The sequence below is a fragment of the Helobdella robusta genome (assembly GCF_000326865.2).
Source record: "Helobdella robusta unplaced genomic scaffold HELROscaffold_52, whole genome shotgun sequence".
Taxonomy (NCBI): domain Eukaryota; kingdom Metazoa; phylum Annelida; class Clitellata; order Rhynchobdellida; family Glossiphoniidae; genus Helobdella; species Helobdella robusta.
The window spans coordinates 4,715-27,882 of NW_008705269.1; the positions used below are offsets into that span (position 1 = coordinate 4,715).

A 23,168-nucleotide genomic window follows, 5' to 3' on the forward strand; every position below is an offset into this window, starting at 1 on the left:
TTGTTTCTCATCCTGGAAGACAGTTTCGATATATGATCTAGCAGAAATTTCTGGACAGGCTTGGTCTAAGGCATCTACACCTGCAAACATTTTAAAAGACAATTATATGCTGAGAAGGACATATGCGTCATGTGTGGTGAGGCTGGCCGAGACAACGAAATGTGGTTTCGTTGCAGAAATTGTGCCAAGTGGGCTCACGAGCTCTGCACGAGTGTTTCTAGTGCAGTTGATTACATTTGCGAATTTTGCATACATGAATAATCTTATTATTTCAATTTTTGTTTCAATTAAAAATACTTCAAATGTGTTTATTTCCATGAATTTGTTGCTATTCTTTAATGGTCCATTTGGTACTTTACCCGGTCCATCCAGTACACCGCTATTGTACCGAATGGACCACCAAAAAAATTGGAACAACCCACCTTAAAAATTAAATTATAAAAAAATTACGTTATTTGGAAATATTAAAAAAATACCGTCAACTGTGCAAGATAATGACAAATCAAGATCAGTTATTAAAATAGCGATAGCTGATTTTGTTGAGCAAAGAAAAAATATTTAGTGAGCGACAAAAAAAAGCGGTCCATTCGGCCCCCGTCTCCCCTACATTATATTGTTTAAACTGTTCACTAGATTCTTTAATGTTCGGGATATTTAAAAATAGAATTTTACTTTACATTGTTTTGCATTATATTGTTTAAATGTTTGACTTTTAAATTGATTAAAAATTAAAAATAAGTTTGAATTATAATTTGACTAATAATAATAATAAAAACTAAAATTTCGGTAACTTTTGAGCCCCCCCAATAATTTGAACAACTCGCCGCCTATGGTTGCTATTATTTATATTTATATTTTTATATTTATACATTTAAATTTTACAATCGCTGTTAAGTGAGGTGTAATCTCAAATTATTCTGAGTTCTCCATGGAAAATTCGAATTGGTGCGTACATTTGTAGCAATATTAACTGTTGTTTAAATAAATAAATATGCATAAGGTAATTAAAATTCATGTATAAAAATAATTATTAAGAATTATTTATTCATTCATACGCACATATAAAAAGCAATATAGCAAATCGAACTAGCCAAACCGAAAGCTTAAGAGGCGTTCGTTGACGTCAATTAAAGTTTGATTTAGCAATAGCATGGTTGTTAAGACTGTATAATGTTTATTAGTGTTTTAAATACTTTAAATATATGTATTTTTACTGATGTCAATGATTGAAATGGTAAGGATGTACGGTTGAAACGAGTTGATAGGAGCTGAAAAGGCACGCAGGGAGACGACGATCTCAAATCAGCTCGGCTATACGTGCACCAGAAGAAAGATATTAAATATGTTTAAATGTTATGCAAATGCATGAAATAAAACAATTAAATATAATTGAAATAAATAACATTTTTAAAAAATGAATAAATATTCATCAATAAACTGAAGATGTGAAAATTTGAAAAATAATTAACTGTTCATGGAAACTAAAGAATGAGACCAGGCTCTAAATTGCCCTGAAAAGGTTCCGGTTGCGTTCGAGGGCCTGTATATGTATTTTAAGTATTTGTTGGCACGTGTATGAGCGTCTGGTCTCAATTTTTACTGATTGGTTTTATTATGAATAGTTTTTTTATTTGAGTTGTTTGTTGTTATGTTCTAATTTGTTTGTTTTAGGTGGTTTTTCTAGTGAGCGAGGTTCGTGGTGGAATGTTGCTCTCTCTCACACACACATACACACACAAACCATTTATTTAATTGTTTGTGTAGTGATATCTTCTGTTCTGCTTTACTCTTTTTTCTCATTTTCTTCATGAGTTTTAGTTGAGGTAATTAAACATAAATATTAATTAATAGAAGATATTTAGGTCTGATAGGTAAGTTACAGCCTGAGTTGAGTTACATGGGTGAATTTAAGCATTTCTTTAGTTTTGTTTTTTGGAATTATAGGTTACGAACTATTATTTAAATAAATTATTAACAAACATCCGAGTGTACCAGATTTGAAAGAGTTGGCTAAATCCTAGTAATCAACATTTTAAATGTCCAGGATCAGATTTATCGGTGGAAAGGCCCGGAAGCAATAATGAATGTGGAGGCTTTCAATTTAGTGCAAGCTCACAATCATTTCAATTATAATTTCAGTATCAACATGGCACCAATTAGTCTTTGTAAAGTTGGCGAACTTTTTTGAGACAATTGATTTCGATCGATGATTTTTTTACAAATGTCGTGTGGTGAATAATGTTAAAGTTATGTCTTCTTTTTTGTAGAGGCCCTTTTTTGTGGAGACTCCACAAGAAAGACGATATACCGCCACCTTTGTTTTACATCCGGCTCTGTGAATATCATTAAATCTTGCTACCATTACTTGACCGTCGTCAAAGATCTGCTATTTTCGTATGTACTCGAACGAACCTGCCACTCAACATCATGCAAGTCGAGGTTCTGGTGCATTAATGGTGTCGTGATGACGATGGAACTTAGCGAGGCGTGCTTCCATATTTTTTTAATATAAATATTCAAATTTATTGTTTGTGTCATCTTATATCCTTTAACATTAAGCCCATGGACCGTACGGAGCTTCATGAATTTTTTATTTTTATATCATAAAATGTATTGAAAAAGAAAGGTGAACCAAGATAGGGCACCAAGAAACTTCCAAAAAATGAATTATTTAAATGATATAACGTAAATTGAATTTTTTTGAATTGTTTTTTTAGTGATTCTGTCAACTATTTTCTGATCTTGCCTTCAAACTGCATTCAGAAATTTTTGACTCGTCAACGAAAAAGCGGCAAGCAAACTTTTCGAACCATCAGTTTACAGTATTATTTTAAAAATCGTTAGTTTTATTACTGCACTTTCAAAAAGAAACATTTACTTTTTTGAAATTTTTATATTTGTTTATACATACTGATTATAGCCTATCTCAATGTTTTTTCTTTAATGTATTGATTTTATACTGTTCCTTCCATTTAACTTTCATCAACTTTCCTTGCCCAGTTTTTCAAAAATCTTAAATGTCCATTAAATAATGCAATTAGAATATTTAAAAAATTTGAACACATTAACGTTAAAATAAACCGAAAAAAGGTTTGGTAAAATCGTTCACCATTTTTTATCACATTTCATTCGAATCACCAATTTGTTGTCAATTATATTTAGTATGAAAAAGAAAGAGCAAATATTTTTATTGTTTTCAAGAATAAATTTGAGAAAATTTGAATGAATGAGTGAAAGTTGATGAAAGTGGAGTAAAAATATTTGATGGCACGCGTGTTAATCTTGCGAGATGAAATATCGTCAGGCAGGTGATTCTGCAGCTAGCTAGAATATGTAAATGCTGGCTTCTTCTTTTAATAATTTATTCAACTCGCTTACTTGAAGTTTCATTTTATGAAAATAAATTAACCTCTGTATTACTGAAGGCTAAAAATTAAAAAAAAACTAATCCAGGAGACAGTTTGATGAATAAAAATATATTTAAACAAATTTTTCAACGGTTTAGCAAACATGAAAAGCAAATAAGAACGTTAAACGTTCTAAGAAATCTGATTAAATGGCTTTCAAAAAATGCATTAGCTAATAGGTTTTTGAAATTCCACATCGTCTCTTTTGTTGGATTGCATCAAAATCAGTTGTTTTTATAATTATTTTCATGGACTACTTCAGCGAATAACTTTAAAAAATTAAATAAGTTAAAATAAAAATAGGCAAAAATAGATAAACTTAATGAAATTTAAGGTGTTCACCAATTTAACGGTTAAATAAAATATAAATGTGATCAAGTTTTATTTGTGCTAGATTCAAGGATTAATTGAGTATAAACACCACTTAACTAGCACGCGCATTTATGCAAACGATGGCACATAGATGCAGAATTTAACACTATCCCAATCCTCTTGCATGGTTATCATCTTTTAGATTTTCAAAACTTTGTAATTCATAACTGAAGAAGTTGCGATAAGGAAAGCAATCATTTTTTATGCTGCTCGTTCCGGCTTCTATGGCTTTTTGATGGCAAACATTTATCAGCCGTAAAAAATTTCCAACCTATAAATATAAATGTGAAAACTTTAGTTTTCCTTTATTATTTATACATTACATAAATACAAACACATTGATTAATGATAAGATGTATAATCGTTTTTACCACATAAAGCAGCAGAAAAATAAAAATAAGTGTGTTGAGAATTTTTAAGAAACAGCGCGCGGACCAATCAACCACCGAACGAATTATCGATGTCAGTGCTTCGGGCAGAAATTTCACATTTGAGCCAAAAGTAATATCATGAAAAGCATTCTTTGTTTCTAACTTTTACAACACTTCCCCTCTGCGAACTGCTTTGTTAATATCTATACACCGCGAACACATCCTACAGCGCTTAACATACTTATTTTTATTCCAGCCGTTTGAAGTTACGTCACTTTACACCATACAATAAACCTAAATGAAAAAAATCGTATTAAAAAAGTCATTAGAAAAACTGTTCGCCAATATACCATGTTATAAGGGCATGAGAGACTTGCACGGCAAAGAAGCTTGGAATAAATGATGGCCAGCAAGCAACTGCAATAGATCATCTCCTTTGATTCATCTGCCCTTGGGAACCATCAAGCATCCAAATGATGACGCAATCTTGACCGGAAGTTATGTGGTCACGTGAGGAAGTGTGAAACGTCATTGTGCTTGTGAATCCATGTACAAACAAAAGATAAATACTGTTTCCATGACTACCCAAATGATAAATTACAAAAATGTCTTTGTAATACTATCATTGTTTTACTTTTGTACTATTGTTTCACAATGCTCCAGTTAACATCGTCCTGTTTGAGACGTGTTTTTATGCTGTGAACTTAAAAATTGAAAAATCTTCGCGTTAAAAATTTAAAATATGAAAAATAAAACTACTTACAGTATGAACTGCTGGCAGTAAATCTGCCAAATTATTTTTTAATAAAATATTTCAATATTGGCATGCGTAAATAAATTAATATGATTAGGCGAATGAAATCAACGGATAGATGCATGGTAGTTGTAAAAAGGTGAAGCAATAATTTTTTTTCAAATCATAGGACAAATAAACAATCTTGCCGAAGTCTTGAGTTGACAACATGAAAAACATACTGAACATCAACGAGACCAGCAACTTCAATAATTCATCAACACCGGACAACGTACTCAAGGCATACAGCCGTTCTTTGCACATTACATTCTTCAAGCGTATGTGCCTATTTTAGTGCGTACAACCGATGAAAGTCTTTCTTCCCTATATACACACACATGCTGATATAAGATGTATGCTTGAGCTATGTATTTGTGCTCACATCAGCAACATAACACGTATGTATTATAATTATTGTATGTGTGATAGCACTGTTTTTTGCAGCTTTTTTTTTATAACAAAATGATTCTGGCTTAAATATTTTAAAAGCAACCTGCCAATCGGTTTTAATCATTTTAGAAAAATTTATTTCAGTTCCATATATACTTGAAATATTATAAAGATAGGGGTAACCATTATAAGATACATAATTTTACGTTTTGATTTGAAAATTTTGATTCGTAAATAAAGTAACATCTGAAGCTAAAGTTTATTTTGAGAAAGAAAAACAAAAGACAATGCAAAATAATTTCAGGCACTCTCAATATAAAAAAAAAGAATTGACGTATAGAAATGTAGAACGGGCATGAGATTTGTGTTTATTTTGGTGATGAAAACCCCACGCAAATGTTCAGCAGCTTCCTTACCACTGTCCGTGTAAAATAAATTTATAAAGATATAAAAAGATAAAGATCTATAAAGATATATAAATAAAAAGATTTATGAAGATATCAAATATACAAGTATGGAGATTTATAAAGATATACAAATATAATGAAAAAATTTTTGTAGTTTGTGAGGCACTAGGTAGCTAAGTATGTCCACGCACATGTCCTATGCTGCATTAAAATGCCCCGAAATGACACATATAACTAGTTTACGGTGATCAGTAAATTGAATTTAATTTTAATTACCAATTTAACCAGTAAGTAATCAAAAAACTTTGAACAATATTTTCAAAAATGTCTGCCTAGTTTTCAAATCATATTAAATATTAATTTCCAATACAGTCAGCAGGTCAGTAGCAGTTTTGAATTTCAGAGCAAGTGTGTGGCAAGTTGTACATGTCTCGAGGGTGTATAGTGTATTAATTAATTAATATAACATGAATGCACCCGGGCATACTTACCGAGTGTCTCGTAAACGTTAGACAATCTTCCTTCCCCCTATCTATAAGAATATCGTAGTCTCTTTTTGTTATACGAATTTAACAACAAAATTCACTGTGTCACAAGGTAACCAAACGTAAGCCGTAGTATTCATTAAAATCTTAACCGTAAGGGTAAATAATGTCGGAAATTATATGAAAACAACTGGTGGTGTGAGGTAATCTCTTCCTCTATCTTTCTCAGGGAATTTTTTTTATGGTCCGACAATAATTTTTGTGTATATTTTTATCGTGAGTTCGACCAGTCCTGTGTGGCACTGGGCTTTTTCGAATTATATGATTTTACTGAGTAACACACGAACGCGTAAAAAAAAATATTTGATAACAATTTTATTAATTGACGGAAGTAAATGAAAAGGAATTGAACTAAATGAACTCTATAATAATGTAAAATGTCAATAAACAAACTGGAATACAGGAATTAAAACTTCTTCACAGGTCAGTCAGTCGGTCGGTCGGTCGGTCGGTCGGTCGCCTTTCGCACAACCCTGGCCTGTTTTCACTGGGCCGTCGAGTCTGGTCGGCTTTCACACAACCAACACAAAACAACAAGAGTCAGAACAACACTGGAAACAAATTGTGTGACTTTGGTACTATGCCAATGAGCATAGAGTCTCGCACCAAATCCACTTTTGAGAACTTAAGACGTTTCTAAAACTATGCCAATGAGCATAGAATCACGAATTAAGTCTCTTAGATACCAGAATAGGCACCGATTAATCGAAGCTGCCTAACTAGTCAACCCAGTGCGGACTCTTTTTGAGAACTTAAGACGTTTCTGAAACTATGCCAATGAGCATAGAATCACGAATTAAGTCTCTTAGGGACCAGAATAGGCACCGATCATTCGAAGTTGCCTAACTAGTCAGCTCTCTTCTAAAGACTCTCTTCCACACTCTTCCTTATCAACGCAAAATTAGATTTTGTTTCGGGTGTTTTTAAACATAAAAATTTCCAAGGTTTTTAAAATAATTTGTAATAATTTATGACGTCATCTAAATTGCAAAACAAAAAAAAATCGTCGTCACCTATCGAGTAAATTAACTTGCACCATGCCCCCTATCGAGTGGATAAATTTTGCGTTGAAAACTTTGAAGTATTTTTAGTCAGTATTATTTCATAATTCTGACACTAAATTTAAACGCCACCACAATGTCTAGAAAGGAAGCTCCAATCAACTTCTCAGCAACTTACAATGCACGCACAACAATTCTTCACCGAATAATTCTTGTGAAAGGGGCAGTGGCGGTCTTGAGTTTGTCATCAGCAATGGTCAGAATTTCACTTCCTGGTGAAATTTAATTAAATTAAATAAAAATTCAAGCTACCTGTATTATGATCGCTACTCAATGTGCTAAAATGGACGGCAGAATGTCGTACTTGGAGCCATACGTACGCATGCATTCTATTGCAAGCATCATAAATAAATATCTGCGAATGTTCAAAGTTCCATTTATTCAATGACATTCTTAATAATCCAACTCAAACTTTAACGCTAAGTTAGTTTGCAGGTATATGAATTTTTAGTTCAAATGAATAAAGAATGGTTATAACAGAAATAGTAGTAAGGCTTCACTGTAACGGACAGTGGGTCCAGGATGAACATGGAACTTCAGACTGGGATCACCTTATTGTATGTTCATTATAAACTTTACATGCAAGAATATGACTGCATGCCTGCCAATGATGCAAATTCCAAAAATCAAACCAACGTTCAAGGTCCCCAAATTGAATTCTTTCCTAAAATTCTATAGCGGAACCCAAACCATTAATTAAAAACTCAATATAAGAAATAATTTAATAAAAATAAAAATTTTTTCATTACTCAATTTATTAAATTAAAAATTTTTAAAAATATATTTTCAAGTAAAAATCTTTTGACTGGACAAATTGTTAATTGACATTTAGATAGGGTATAAATAACTTGTCAGTGGTTAGTTAAGTAGTTGGATGGATGGATCAATGACAAGTTTCAGAGTTGTAAGACATTTTTTAGCATGAAACTTTTAACATTGAATTCAATTTGTTTGGTCCTCGCCTCATACATACAGCGTTTCGTTGCTCCGCCGTTTTTTATTCTAACAATAAATGCGTTATTTCAGGTGCACATTTGAGTCAGGGTTAGCGCCTGATCCGTATCGGCATTCTTTATTTGTTTGTCGTGATTTTTTTAATATCATTGTTATCTTCTTCATTGTTTGTACATCAGTTATCTTCTGATGTTTTTTGTAATCACTCCACAACTTTAATTTCAATTCATCATTCGTGTGTATCTCAATCGCATTACAATCCAACCAATTCAGAACCAATCAAATCAAAATCTTATATGGCTGCATTGTTTTTTATTTTTTCTAATTAGTGAAAATGTTCTTATCATTAATTAGGATCTGTTTTGTTCAGTTACGTTTTGAAATGCATTGTCAAGTGAGAACGATCTCTCCAGTCCAGCCTACGAAATAGAATGAATGATTTACCGCCTGCTTGACGTGTGACACAATTTACGTTATTTTTATATTTCTCTGGACACCAACAGCAACCATTAAAACAACAATTACTGTTGCCTGGTTTCACAGTGCACTGCAGTTCGCAATTTTGGCTTATCTACATTCATTCTCTTTGATGGTGGAGTTGTTCAATTCTATTAATTGAATAAAAACATTAAACGAGTAGTGCAAATTTCAGGTTAATTTTTTCTTATTATAGCAAATTTATATGATTGTACTACAGTATAAAACTGGTGGTTCACAACGTCTGCACAGCTAGTGGCACTCTAGCCATAAATTAATTTTTAACATTTAGCAATGATGATGGAATGGAATGGAAGTGTTTATATAGCAATGTCATCATAAGTTGGAAATTTGTGACAATTAATGACTTGAGATTGAAATTGTAAAATTATTGCAAAAAAAATCATAAAAAGACTGATGTACAAACAATGACGAAGATAACAATGATGACACACAACAAAATCACAATAACAACATTGGTATGCAAACAAATAAAGAATGCCGATACAGACCAGCCGCAAACCCCGACATTCACCAAACCACGGCAAGTTAAAAAGAAGACAACAACGTGTAGAACACAACAACGTGCACTGAAGTGCCAGCGTCATCATGCCAGAAAAATCGAGCAACTCGAGGCTCCGTTCTTTGCTAACAACGACCGCTAAAAAGATTATTGCTGTCTAGTATATATACTGCATATATGTCAGAGATATATATATATATATTAAATATTAATATGTATATATATATATATATATACATATATTTATTTAATCTATAATAACCAATAACTTGTGGCAAAAATCAATTTTGTAATAAATAATTGTTTCATGTAGTGAAATTTTATTTTGAAATATAGCGACAGACAGACGTCACAATTCTGAATTGAAAAAGCCAATTGTTTTTGTAATTATTCGAATGTTAGTAATCATAATTTGGCTTTATACATTTTAATGGAAATAAATCAACTCAATTTAATAAAAAATTTTTAAGGGCAAATAGTTTTAATGATAGCTGGAACACGAACCAAGCGATATAAACAGTTTTATTTGTTTAAAAACTTAACGTGTAGCCTACATTTTATTGATGGAAATCAATGACATAAAAAATTATTTAAATTTTTTAAAGCCAATAAAAGTAATTTACGCAAATGTACGAATTTCGATTGACCAAGTAAAACCAAATGTTTTATAGAAAATTTAAATAACATGCTAATAATTTAAAAATTATAGTAACATATATATTGTATAAATTATAATATGTTCATTATAATTATAAATTTAAATATCAGCAATTTTAGGCTAAGTTTTTTAAGGTGGTAATGATGTTATCATTTTTTGTTGGATGTTTATTTGGGCTTTATTGGTATCTAAAAGGACAGCTTCTGTGTTGACAAGACAATTATCAACTCGACGCCTTAATACTAACTTCAATAACAATGAAAAACAAAGAAATGACAACAACAAAGATGAAAAATACAACAACAACTCTCTTTGCTGAAAAATTAACTTTGTTTTGTTTACAGAAGCTATATAAACCAAACCCGCACTTGAGATGATTTGTGAAAAATTGAAATAAAGCCTATCTATATGATGATTTTGGATAACAACAGTTTTATTAAATTTTCATGATGAACTTGGGTAATAATTCTATTTTCAACAAATTCAATACTTTCCAGAAAATTCAAGTAAGGAAAATTGAAAAGACAAACTTTAAATTGATTATTGCCTACAATTCGATAGAATTCATACAATACTGCATATATATATATATATATATATATAGATATATATATATATATTAATATTATATTGGAAGGAGACCACATTTTATACAAAGTTTATCAGTTGGTATAGTTTTCTTCATCTTTGTTGTTGTCATTCCTTTGTTCTTTATAGTTATTGAAGTTATTATTGTCGGATTGCAAATCCTAACGATTAAAACTAACAAACCTCAATAATAACTGATTTGTGCGGGCTATATAAGAAACTGTGATAACTATTCTGATAGGCATTCGGACTGCTGATGAGTCCCCGGTAGGAACGAAACACCTGCCCAGCCTATCCAAACGAATACCTTTCTTTTCTTCTCCCGCTCACTGCTCTTTCTGGTTCGGTGTTCTCATACATTAGCGCAACCGCAACAGTATTAAGACGTCGAGTTGGTAATGATGTTATCATTCTTTGTTGGATGTTTATTTGGGGTATATTGATAGTGAAGTGGTATAATGGCTGTTATTGTAATGTAAGATTTCAAGATTGTGGTCCAGGATTTGTCTAGTAATTTTATTTTTTTGTTTCTCTATCATGTGATGCGCCAGTTTGTACGTGCATCGTGAGTCTTCTCGATAACCTGATCGTCGTCATACCAATATATTCGGAATTATGGTGCCCACACTCACCAACATTACATTTAAACAAATATATTAGATGGCTATGATCCATTATCGATTCTGGCTTACTAGTGCAGTTGTTTTTCATCACAAGAGATGACGTTCTTTGGTTGGAGAAGTATATTCGTAGTTTAATACTATCGTTCTCGTTGATTGCTTGGACGTCATTTTATTTTTATGATTCTTTTCATAATTTTTTCATCCTGTTCGACAGCGGTTAACACGTGGTTCTTATAATATATTACTATCTTATTTTTGTTACTATTGTTGGTTGCATGGTTGTTGCAGTTGCTACTTTTTTGTTCTCTGCGTTCTATTATTTTCTGGATCATGGAGTTTTTATATCCATTATTGGTGATTATTTTCATCCCATGTAACAAATATGTCATCAACGTATCGGCAGTATATATGAGGCTTCAACTTTTGTTCCTCTTTAAAAAACTTTTCGATATGTCCAATATAGAAGTTTGCAAAGAGTACTCTGTACCATCAAAATAACAAAGAAATAATTTACTTTAAACAAACAAACAATCAACATTGTAAAGACGCAATCATACTTGATCAATTAGCCACATACACAACGTATCAATGCGAACACGATTGTATAGGAACACCGAAAGAAGCTTTCTTGTTCCGTTATGCTTGAAATAAATAATGAAAATTTTGGTTTTGAACTCAAGAAACTTGACAATGATTGACGATCTACCTTGGTAGAAAAATTAAACAGGAGGTTAACTAAGGCGAACATGCTTTGATTTTCATCAATAATTGCACATATATAAGTATATATACATATAAATTTATATATAATATATGTATATACACTGTATATCATGCAGAAAACAATGCAGCGTATCATGCAGTTGAAGATGCTTGCACGCATCCATCGACAGATGATGTGAACACCTCAATGACTCCTGCCATATTATATAAGCACATCACTCTCACACTTCACCTCTACCAGTTTTATTTGCAACTCTTTAAATTTACCGGCTTGAGAAGAAATCGTTTCGTCACTATATTTGTATAATCGAGCAATTTATTTAAGCATCGCGAGCCTTGTTTTGCGTCCTCTACAGAGGTTAGTTCCTTCTTTCTTATTTGTGTTATTCGCGATGATGTCGTGTTTGCTCTTTATATGTCAATGTTCTTAAGCAAACAAAAGTCAATGACTTCTGAATGAATGGTGGTTTGCGAAGCAAGCAAATAACTTAGCAGGACATTATTTATTTAACGAGTTGTGTGTATGTACTCAGGCGAATTAATTAAACCGTGTTCAAATATAGTCTACATCTCGTTACTTCAAAGAACTATCTGCATAGGTTTTACGTTTTCAAAGTATGATAAGTTTAAATCTACGAACATACATCATGTAATTTCAAAGACTCAACTTGTTAAAAATTTGAAGGGTATTTTATTTTATTTTAAACATTTTCATGTCTATGTACATGAACAACTTTAACGACTTTTTATTATTTTACTTAATTGAACAAATAATAAATGCAACATTCGATTACAGAAGCAGTTTTACTATTTGATGTTTTAATGTGAACATTGATTATTTCAGATGAGACTTTATATGTTTTGAAGGTTCATCATTGTTATAATGCTCACACACAAAGCCCACAAATGATTTTACGACGATGAACAAAAGAACAGTAACATCCTAACAATACCAAACGACCGATAGACCTACTGAGTTTTTTCAAAATTATAGTAATATTATACCAATGAAATAAAAATAACATGCTCAAACAAATATTTTTTTCAGTGGCTGAAATGTTTCGACTTCAATTGATATTTATTTTAAATATTCATTCCTTTCCTTAAACAATCCACAAAGGTGCTCATTTATTAGCATCAGTTGAATCCACTCTTAATATTTCCTCGAGTTGATTTGTTTTCATTTTGTGAAATCTGTGTTTTAAAATTCAATCTGAGGTTAAATTAATGATTGAGTTATTTAGTTCGATGGTTCACCATCGCATCAACACTCGCCACACTCGCATCAACATGAAACTCATACTGAAACATGTTCATACAAATTGCTTCAATAACTATGTACTGCCATTGTAAGAAAATTAAAGTTTTTTATTATGTTGATGGTTATAAAACCATTGATTCGTAATGTAATTTTGTGAACATGTTTTTGTTGTTTATAAATTTTCACAGTTTAACGAACAACAGTAGGTACGGCATGTTTGTTTGGTTTTTTACTGCATGCCAAAATGTTGTTGCAGTTACAACATGTACATCCGCAGATATCGCAATTCTTCATTTCAAGTGCTCAGGAAAAATTATTTATTATTTCTCGGCGTGGCTCACATCCTCTGCAGCTTGAAATGTGGTAAGAGCAGATGACTTCGATGCATAAAACTCTTTTGACATTTCCTAATTTTGCTTAATATGAAAAAATTCAGGAAATTATTTAGGAGTAGTTTCAAATTTTCGAAATTGTTCAAATGATTCAGAAATGATTGAGCAGCAAGAAGAGTGAATTTGATATGAAGCATGTGCATCAATGAAAAAATATAAGAGTGGAAAAATTGAAAAATAACAGGATGAAGCGTACGAGACAAGTGCGAATATATAATGAAGCTCTGTGTGGCACCACTCGTTGAATTTTTCATGCTTCTACTGCTCAAAAAATTGTTTCAACTTTTAGTTTTTCTAAATAAATTCAACACCATGTTTCATGAGTGTGTTAGACCAAAAAATCAAACACAAGTCAAAAGGAATATTTCTCGTGTTATAAAAAATGCAAACAAATAATTTTTCACCTCTATCTTTTAATATTTCAATTTTTTATTATTTGAATTTTAATCTAATTTTTCAAAACTCTGGCTGTATGCAAATAAATTTTTATTAATTTCATTTAATAATTTAATGACGAGTACCTCCCTTCACATCATAACAATTTCATCTCAAGCATATTTGAAGACAGCGATTTAAATATAAAAATATGCAACAAATCGTGGGTTCAAAAAATATTTGCCATGAAAGAACATAGGTAGGTGGAAGTTCCGCAGTGAAAATGGATCAAGTTTGCGACGTAATGTGCGCATGCAAGCCGAGTTAGGATCTAATCCTATTTTGAATTTTTTGCATCAAATAAAAAAAAATAGGTACTGATGTAAAGACGAAAAAGCCAATTTTATTTAGGCTTTTCAATTATTTTCTTTTTTCACGCGTGTTTTGAAACTCTTTGTAAGGCATTTAATAAAAAATGTTTATATTTTGTTAAATTTCTTCATTTTTATTGTTTTACTCAAACTATATCGCATGTTTTGTGACCAGAAAAACTTGAAAAGTTTAGAAAATTTAAAAACGTTTATTTTTATTAAAATATTTTTGCAAGCTCTTCAAACTTTTACACAAAACGCAAAAATTAACGCTAAAATTTTATGAGTCGGAACTGACATAACGAGTATGAACACGTTCACAGCAAATACATTTTATACGGTAAGAACCCTTCAAGATTCAGGTCAAGATTTTAGAATTTGAAAATGGTAAATTATGATAACTTCCCAATAAAACGTGTTCATTATTAAAAGAGGATGTGTTTCATTTTGTGGACTGTGACTTATTTTTACGAAAGAACATACTGCTTCAACTTCAACGTTAAAAAGGTCAGTGTCGTTATCAGAAAACTTCTTTCTGGGCTTCAATGTTGCCGAAATATTCTCTGATCGGCCAGGACTAAAACATTTATAAAAACAAATTTATTAGTAATTTTTTGAATGTTCGTCCTAACTGAAACAAAAATATCTGCTAGTGGTGGGCGTCGCAATGCCTACACGCCCAAGCCTCTCGTTCACGTATTTGTTCTGAATAATGAGATTATAATAAGAAATTGGTGCTAATTTTGTAATCAGACTCGATCGTGAGAAATATATCATACAACTATATCTGGTTCTTATTATTTAAAAAAAATTTGAATGTGAACATGATGTAAATATTTGACTCTAACAAAAACTTGATCTGTAAAATGAGAAACCTAACGGCAAGCTTACACTAACACTGCAGAACAGCAGGGAACGGTTTCCAAAGACAGCAAATGCATGAGCTGCTAAATTTTTTTATAACAGCGCTACATGAAAGTTGTTTCTGATGAATGAGCATGCAAAGTTTATGCAAATTTAGTATAAATGAAGCAAGAGAAATTAAATTAAATTTATATAACTAGCAAAGTATTGGTTAAGTATGTAAAATTATATGGCCATCACTGAAATGTGGTCAAATGAATGCGCGAAGATGTTCCTGCACCTGTATCTTATTAGCTGATCTTTGAGAAAAGAATTTAAATTAATAATAAATCATCTTATTCGACTCAAAACATATGACAACATTTGTTTATTATTTATTGGACCTGTATAAGAAAGGGCAATAGTTTTTTCATGCTTTGTATAATTTTATTGATAATAAAATTAAGAAAACAATTAACAATAATAACGAATAACATTAGCAACTAACAAGTCATTTCTACAACGCATTATATAAAGCATCAGGAGTGCAAGAATTTAAAATTTAGATAACGTAAAAATAATGAAGCACCCAGCATTCGAACGTTACTTCGGTCCGACTGATGTCATGTTGCGAGATTATATTTCAAAGAATCCTGGCTGCGACACGCCGAGAAGAGAAAATATTTAAAATGATGAAACACTTGAAGAGAGAGAGAGAGAGAATACAAAATGATCAGCCTTCAAATGGAACTTAAGCTCTTTTCTAACAAGTTTTATGTTTTCGCCTGCCTTTAAGATTTTTTTACTTTTTGTTTTTCTCTTTTCATTTAAACGTCTTAAAGGTATTTAAATCGAAAAGTTAAATAATAAATCAAAAGATGCATCGTTGTATGTAGGCAAGCTTAACTGTCTGTCTGCTTCACATATTTTAAAATAAATAATTTTAAGTTATTATTTAAAATTGTGTCCTTTGTTCAAAGCAACTTTCAAAGTGATAAATAATTAATGGGTAAAGTTTTCGACTTTGTATGATCTGTTTTATTTTCACCATTCTTAATTTCTTTCTGAAAAACCTCCTTTGTCGGCTGGGATATGTAGCCTGTTACAAAATGACATAAAAATAGCCTGGCTGTCTGTGAAGATTGATTCTCTTACGAAGATGGACGCGTCACATTTCAGATGGACCACTTGAACGTTCTGCAAAGAATGTGTTTTGTAGACTGTTTCATTGAAAACTCTCAAGATTCTTTCTTCTTACAGATTCTTTCTTCTTCACCCGTTTCTGGGGACAGTTTCAACAATATTGAAATGTTGAAAAAATCTTTTTAGCGTTATTCTTTTCTTGTCACTATTTTGAATTCTGTAATATAAAAAATTTTATAACAAGAAAAAATACCTAAATAATAAATTTTAATAAACTAAATTTTTATATGTTATGTTACCAAAAGATCGGATAAGAAGTTCTGACAGAAAGTTTGTTTGAAGCGAGTGGTGATGCAATATTTTGTTGTTGCGGATGGTCCGGTGAACCGGCATCCACTGCATCAAATTAATGAACCCTAACATTTAACGTAAACGTAACTTGTAAGACATCTTTCTAATTAATACAAACATTTACTGTAGTTTCTATTTTTCAATAAAAAAAAATTTTTTAAATATTTTTGAAGAGAAATCAATAGAATCACTTAGGTCGAAAAAATTGAATGTGTGGTTTAAATTGGTTCGTTTCATAGGAAATAAATTTGGTTTGAAATTTTTAAGTAAATTTTTAAATATAAAAATTTGAATTTGTTTTGCTAGGGTACGTACTACTGAATGAAAACTTCAATTAGCCGCAATTTAGTTTAAGTGAATCACTACGTAACAATGTTTGAATTAAATTTAAATTTTTTTGATATTTCTGATGTGGTCTTTGAGATTTCTGTCGATACCGTACATTTTTATCTTAAATTAAATAATTTCTGAACGTTTGTTGACTGACGACATTGTCAAATAACTTTATAATTGCAATGATATCAATATCAACCATACAGGAATCAAGACTTTTACACGTAGGAATTCCGTGAATAAAATTTGTGAATCTCGCAATATTTAGAAAGTTAACAAAAAATAATATATGAACAACACACTTTTGAAGTTGAATCATTGTTAAAATTCCATGGAATATTATTTAGTTTTGTTGTTAGCACTGGATGCATGGTAATGAATTAATTCACTGTTATAATTTAAATGTTTTTTTGCATAATTCACGCAAACGTTACACGTGCGGTGCAAAGCATTTGCTCAGCGGCTTCAAAGACCTCCTTTTATGGTGCTAATTAAATTATGCTCTCATTAAAATTTAATATTGGATCATATTTAAAACAGAACACAGAAGCAAGACAAACTATGTGCGTGTCTACAAAACATAACACAACATGACAACAAAATACAAGTTCAGATAGACAGGATAAACAATTTCACATGTTTATTACTAAAGTGTTTTCATATTGTTTCAATTTTTGTTCACATATAATTTATAAATAAGCCTTAAACTATTTACAGAACCGTCAACATTCTTGTCACTAATAACTTTCAGTCTGCTTTTAATAATATTTCAAAGAAATTGGTGCAACAAATTAATGAGGTGTTTATTTTTGAAATTTACTAATAAAAGCGACTTATGCATATTTGCACAAGCAGTTCATTCATGATATGCACCATTATTAGCAGTTCCAAACCAGGCTTGAAACTTTTGTCCTAGGCTTCTATTGAAATTCAATTTAATCATTTTCATTTTTTGGGCAAATTTTTCATTATAAAATACAAAAACCAAAGTAATTTCAGGACAATTCCTATGTTTATGAAAATATATTTGAACAACAATCGTTTTTGTCGGCAATTTTACACCGCACGCAAAATTCAAAACAACCTTACAAAAGCAAAGAAAATTATACCTTGAAGTTTATGGAACAGCGCTTAGGAAGTGTGCATTTATACGCACTGAAACATGTATTGAACACTGTGGAACAACGTGTTCTTATTATGAAATAATTGATGTTATACCTGCAAATTTGCACTTGCATATTAGTCATGTCACACGATCTAAGTAGAAACTGCAGTGCTGTATCGCTCAGACTTGCAAAAAATTAGACAACATCAAAATAATGTCAGGCAAAAAGTTTTATGTATGCATGTGTGTATGTGTGTGTGTATATGTGTGTGTGTATGTGTGTATGTATATATGTACGTACGTATGTATGTATGTACGTACGTATGTATGTATGTATGTATGTATGTATGTATGTATGTATGTATGTATGTATGTATGTATGTATGTATGTATGTATGTATGTATGTATGTATGTATTTATTTATTTATTTATTTTTATTTAGGACAAATAGCGCCCATTCAATGTTCTCACAGGCGCTTTCAAAAAATCAAACTTAAATATATACGTGCAAACAAAATAAATACAAAATAAAATTCAATGCAATTTCAACGAAAATAAAAATGACTTCAAATTCTTTTTAAATGATTGAAGATGAAGTGATGCAGGGAGACTGTTCCACACAGTGGGACCGGCAATTGCAATATCACGTGATCCAATCTGTAACTTTGCCACTGGCACCCTTAAGAGATTCATATCATCTGACCGAAGGCAGAAACTAGATGCCGTTCCTTTTCTGGTAAATTTATTGGTCATGTAATCTGGTGACATTCCGTTTAAAGTCTTGAACATGATCACACCAACTTCAAAAATTATCCTTTTATCAATCGTCAACCAGTGCAAATCATTCAAAATTGGCGTAATGTGGTCAAACTTCAATTTACCAGCAACCAACTTTGCAGCTCTATTCTGAACCTACAGCAGAATAGCAATAGATTTATCAGGTATTTTATACAACAAGCTGTTGCAGTAATCTAACCGAGATGTATGTATGTATGTATGTATGTATGTATGTATGTATGTATGTATGTATGTATGTATGTATGTATGTATGTATGTATGTATGTATGTATGTATGTATGTATGTATGTATGTATGTATGTATGTATGTATGTATGTATGTATGTATGTATGTATGTATGTATGTATGTATGTATGTATGTATGTATGTATGTATGTATGTATGTATGTATATATGTATGTAAGTATTGCCTCTTTGTTGATGGAAGCTAGGAGGGAGATACTTAAAATCAATCTCAGGTTTCAGTGTTTATTTATGTTCGGGGTTCCTGCGCAAAAGGTACTTCATTTCTCCATACAAAATACAAAAAGCATAAACGTTTGTAATAATTTTGATATGTATTGTTTTATATAACGTTTGGCCTCCGGATTGCCGATAACTCGATCCTCGATAACTTTTGCTATTAACAGATTGATGAACGTTTTTGTTTGCCCGTTAGTTGGACCAAACGCTTCAATGACATTCAAAGACATTCTAAGACATACAAGACATTCTAAGGCAACCCAGCAGTTTTTGCTTTTGAACCACACTTGCAATCATATCCCGTAATCACAGACAACCCAAATCTCAATCCTAAACTAGCACGAACGCCAGTATCATCCATTCTGGTACCATAGGCGGTGTTTGGAATCTTTCTCAACCATTCGAAGCCAAACTCTAAATGGTTGAGAGCAAACTGCTATAATCCTAGTTTTATCATGTATTGAGTTGGTAAACGGGGATAATCGATCGATCAAGCGATTCAAGGATGACGTGTCACTCTTTTTCGACACGGTATTTATGTCAACGTCCCCACAAAAGCTGCCTTCCACCCCATAAATATCTTCATTCTAACGTTATCAACATATGCTTCATCAGTTGGCAACAGCATCTCTTGTATGGATACCGTGGCAGCGGCTGAAGCCAAAAATACAAAAGATGCCAGCTTAGCCACGGATCCTAAACCTAGACCGACTGCAGACAGGAGCAAAATTGTTTGTAGTATTGTATGAATACTTCCGAATTGTTGGAATTAATCAATTTAAAGTTTATCTTTTCAATTTTCCATTTTTCATTTTTTTGGAAAGTGTTCAATTTACTAAAAATAAAATTATTCTCCAAGTTTTTCAAGAAAATTTAATTGTTGTTATCCAAATTCATCAAACATATATGCCTGAATTCGATTTTTTATAAATCATCTTCAGTTCAGGTTTGGCTTACATGGTTTCTTTGAATAAAGCAAAGTTAGTTTTTTAGCATAATGAGTTACTTAGTTGTTGTCGTATTCTTTATCTTTGTTGTTGTCATTTTGTTGTCATTTCTTTGTTCATCATTGTTATTGAAGTTAGTATTAAGGCGTCGAGTTGGTAATGATGTTATCCTTCTTTGTTGGATAAATGTTTGCTTCTTTCTATTAGGACAGTTTCTGCAATTTTTAGATGTTTCTGCAATTTTTTAGAGTTTCTGCAATTTTTAAATGTATTGTGTTGGTGTTTTAATAAATTGTTTTTGTGTTGTTGTCAAGAATTTGTCGGGTTATTGGAGTTGCATGTGTTGATTGCAAGTGAGATTTGATGGCTTCTCTTAGTGTATGCATTGTAAGACGTCTTGATAGTGAAGTGGTCGTAACACCAATATGCGAATGTTGTTGACGCGCACAGTCGTCCATAGGGCATTTAAATTCATATAGTACATGATTAGTTGATCTCTAGGACCAATTGTGATGTCTCACAATAACTGTAGTACATCCTGAGTATTATTTTATTAGTATAATTGATTGGTGTAACATTTTATTTTATGATTTGTTTGAGGACGACTTCGTCTATTTTATGTGCCGTTGGCATATGATTTCTGAAATATAGAGTTATGTCGTTGTCGTTGTTGTTTTTGAATATATTAAAAAATGCAAAATATTTATTAAAATTGAAATAAAAATTAATTTAATGAAACTCTTTTAATCTATTGACTTGATGATTTGATGCGCTCATATTTTATTAATCATTGAATTAAAGTTACAAATATTTCAATCATTAAATTGCTTCTGCCTTTGCAGCAAGAAATTATACCTGGCAAATAATAAATATTCTTAAATAATGGATTGGTTTTTGATCTTTGCGGCGTTTGATGATTGATGTAGATGCTCTGAAAACTTTGAATAATTGAAAATTAAGTTTGAAAACAGAGACACTAAAAACGTTAAAACATTTATTACTTTAAAAATCCAACTGCAAATCTATTATATACTAAATCTTGCAAGATGCCGAAACGTCGGAAATAAAGAAATAATTTAATAAAAAATTTTTGTTAAAAGTGGAAAAATTAAAATAGCAAACCAATTTAACACACCCACACCCACCCACACACACACACACACATACACACAAACACACACACACACATTTATTAATAATGCTTATATATATTTATTTAGATTTAGTTAAATATTTATTTATTTAATTATTCAGATATTTGCAGATATGACTTAATTTAGTAATTAAAGATTAAATGAAAAGGTAGTCCATGCGATAAGAGTGCAATACATAACTCAGTTGTCTGAATTCGTTGGGCGTTCGTAGGGTTTGAAAGCTTTAAAAAATAGTGCAACTGCGTGAAGTTTGAACGTAAAAATGCCCTGCTTGCTTGCGTCGCATACATTTTTTAGACTCAACATGTCTTTGTTTTGTAGGAAGGAAGATAACTTCTTCTCTCGCCCCAAAAAAATCACATACAAACACCATAACTATATATATATATATATATATATATATATATATATATATATACAGTATTGTTGTATGAATTCTACCGAATTGTTTGCATTAATCAATATAAAATTTGCATTTTCATTTTCCTTACTAAAATTTTTTCTGGAAATTATTTAATTTATTGAAAATAGAATTATTACCCAAGTTCATCATGAAAATTTAATAAAACTGTTGTTATCCAAATTCATCATGCCGATAGGCCTTATTTTGATTTTTCACAAATCATCTTCAGTGCAGGTTTAGTTTAAATAGTTTCTTCAAACATATTTTCAACACTTTAGCAAAGTGACAAAAACAACAAAAATAATTTATTAAAATACCAACACAGTACATCAAAAAATTGCAGAAGCTGTCCTAATGGATATCAATAAACCTCAAATAAACATCCAACAAAGAATGATAACATCATTACCAACTCAACGCCTTAATACTAACTTCAATAACAATGAAGAACAAAGAAATGACAACAACAAAGATGAACAATACGACACCAACTAAGTAATTTATTTTGCTGAAGAACTAACTTAGCTTTGTTTAAAGAAACTATATAAACCAAACCTGCACTGAAGATGATTTTTGAATAGGTCTTATCTGCATGATGAATTTGGATAACAACAGTTTCATTAAATTTTCATGATGAACTTGGATAATAATTCTATTTTCAACAAATTGAACAATTTCCATTAAGTTCTAGTTAGGAAAATTGAAAAAACAACTTTCAACAGACACACACACACACACACACACACACACACACACACACATACACACATACACACACACGCGAGCGCATATATATTCATATATACATATATATAATATATAATTATATTATATATATATATATATATATATATATACATACATACATACTTGCTGAAAATAAATATTGAACACTTGCAGTTAAATTGTGAACGTTCCTCGGATGCAAAATGTTTTGCATATGTCAGAGCAGTCCAATGAGTTACAAAATTTGATTAGGTTGCGGAGGAAGTAATATTCATGAAGGAGTTAATGCATTGCACCACAAAACAAACCGCTGCTATCAAATGTTTTATTTCCACGAAGATTATAAGTAAGGAAGTGTGAGTTATCTGGATAGAGAGCCATCATTATTCATCACGTCAGGCCGGCACGAAAACTGTAATCAATGTTTCTCTCATTGTGTCTGCCTGCCTGGACTGTGCATTGTTGGCTGGCTGGCTGGCATGTGTGCGAAGATGGTCAAGATTATATTGATGTTGCTGTTTTTTATTGCTTGGGTGGAAAATGTAATTGATTGAATAAATAGTTCGTTAAATATATATTGAGTATTCAGATTTGAAAGTGATATATATAT

General features: G+C 31.3%; 2 protein-coding genes across 2 annotated transcripts in view; one reads left to right on the top strand and one right to left on the bottom strand.

Annotated features, from left to right (window-relative positions):
- Positions 1-261, top strand: part of HELRODRAFT_179062 (hypothetical protein) — a gene marked incomplete at both ends in the record, with an annotated part of 4,665 nt that extends 4,404 nt beyond the window's left edge. The window contains one exon of the mRNA XM_009027939.1: positions 118-261. Within this exon, the coding sequence (XP_009026187.1) occupies positions 118-261 (144 nt within the window). The remainder of the gene's footprint in view (positions 1-117) is intronic.
- A 19,317-nt stretch (positions 262-19,578) lies between these two features.
- Positions 19,579-22,939, bottom strand: HELRODRAFT_179063 (hypothetical protein; the record flags this gene model as incomplete). The annotated part of the gene is made up of 4 exons (XM_009027940.1): positions 19,579-19,764; positions 19,921-20,039; positions 22,388-22,420; positions 22,867-22,939. The coding sequence occupies 4 exons, from the start codon at positions 22,937-22,939 to the stop codon at positions 19,579-19,581; spliced, it is 411 nt and encodes a 136-aa protein (XP_009026188.1).
- Between the last annotated feature and the right edge of the window lie 229 nt (positions 22,940-23,168).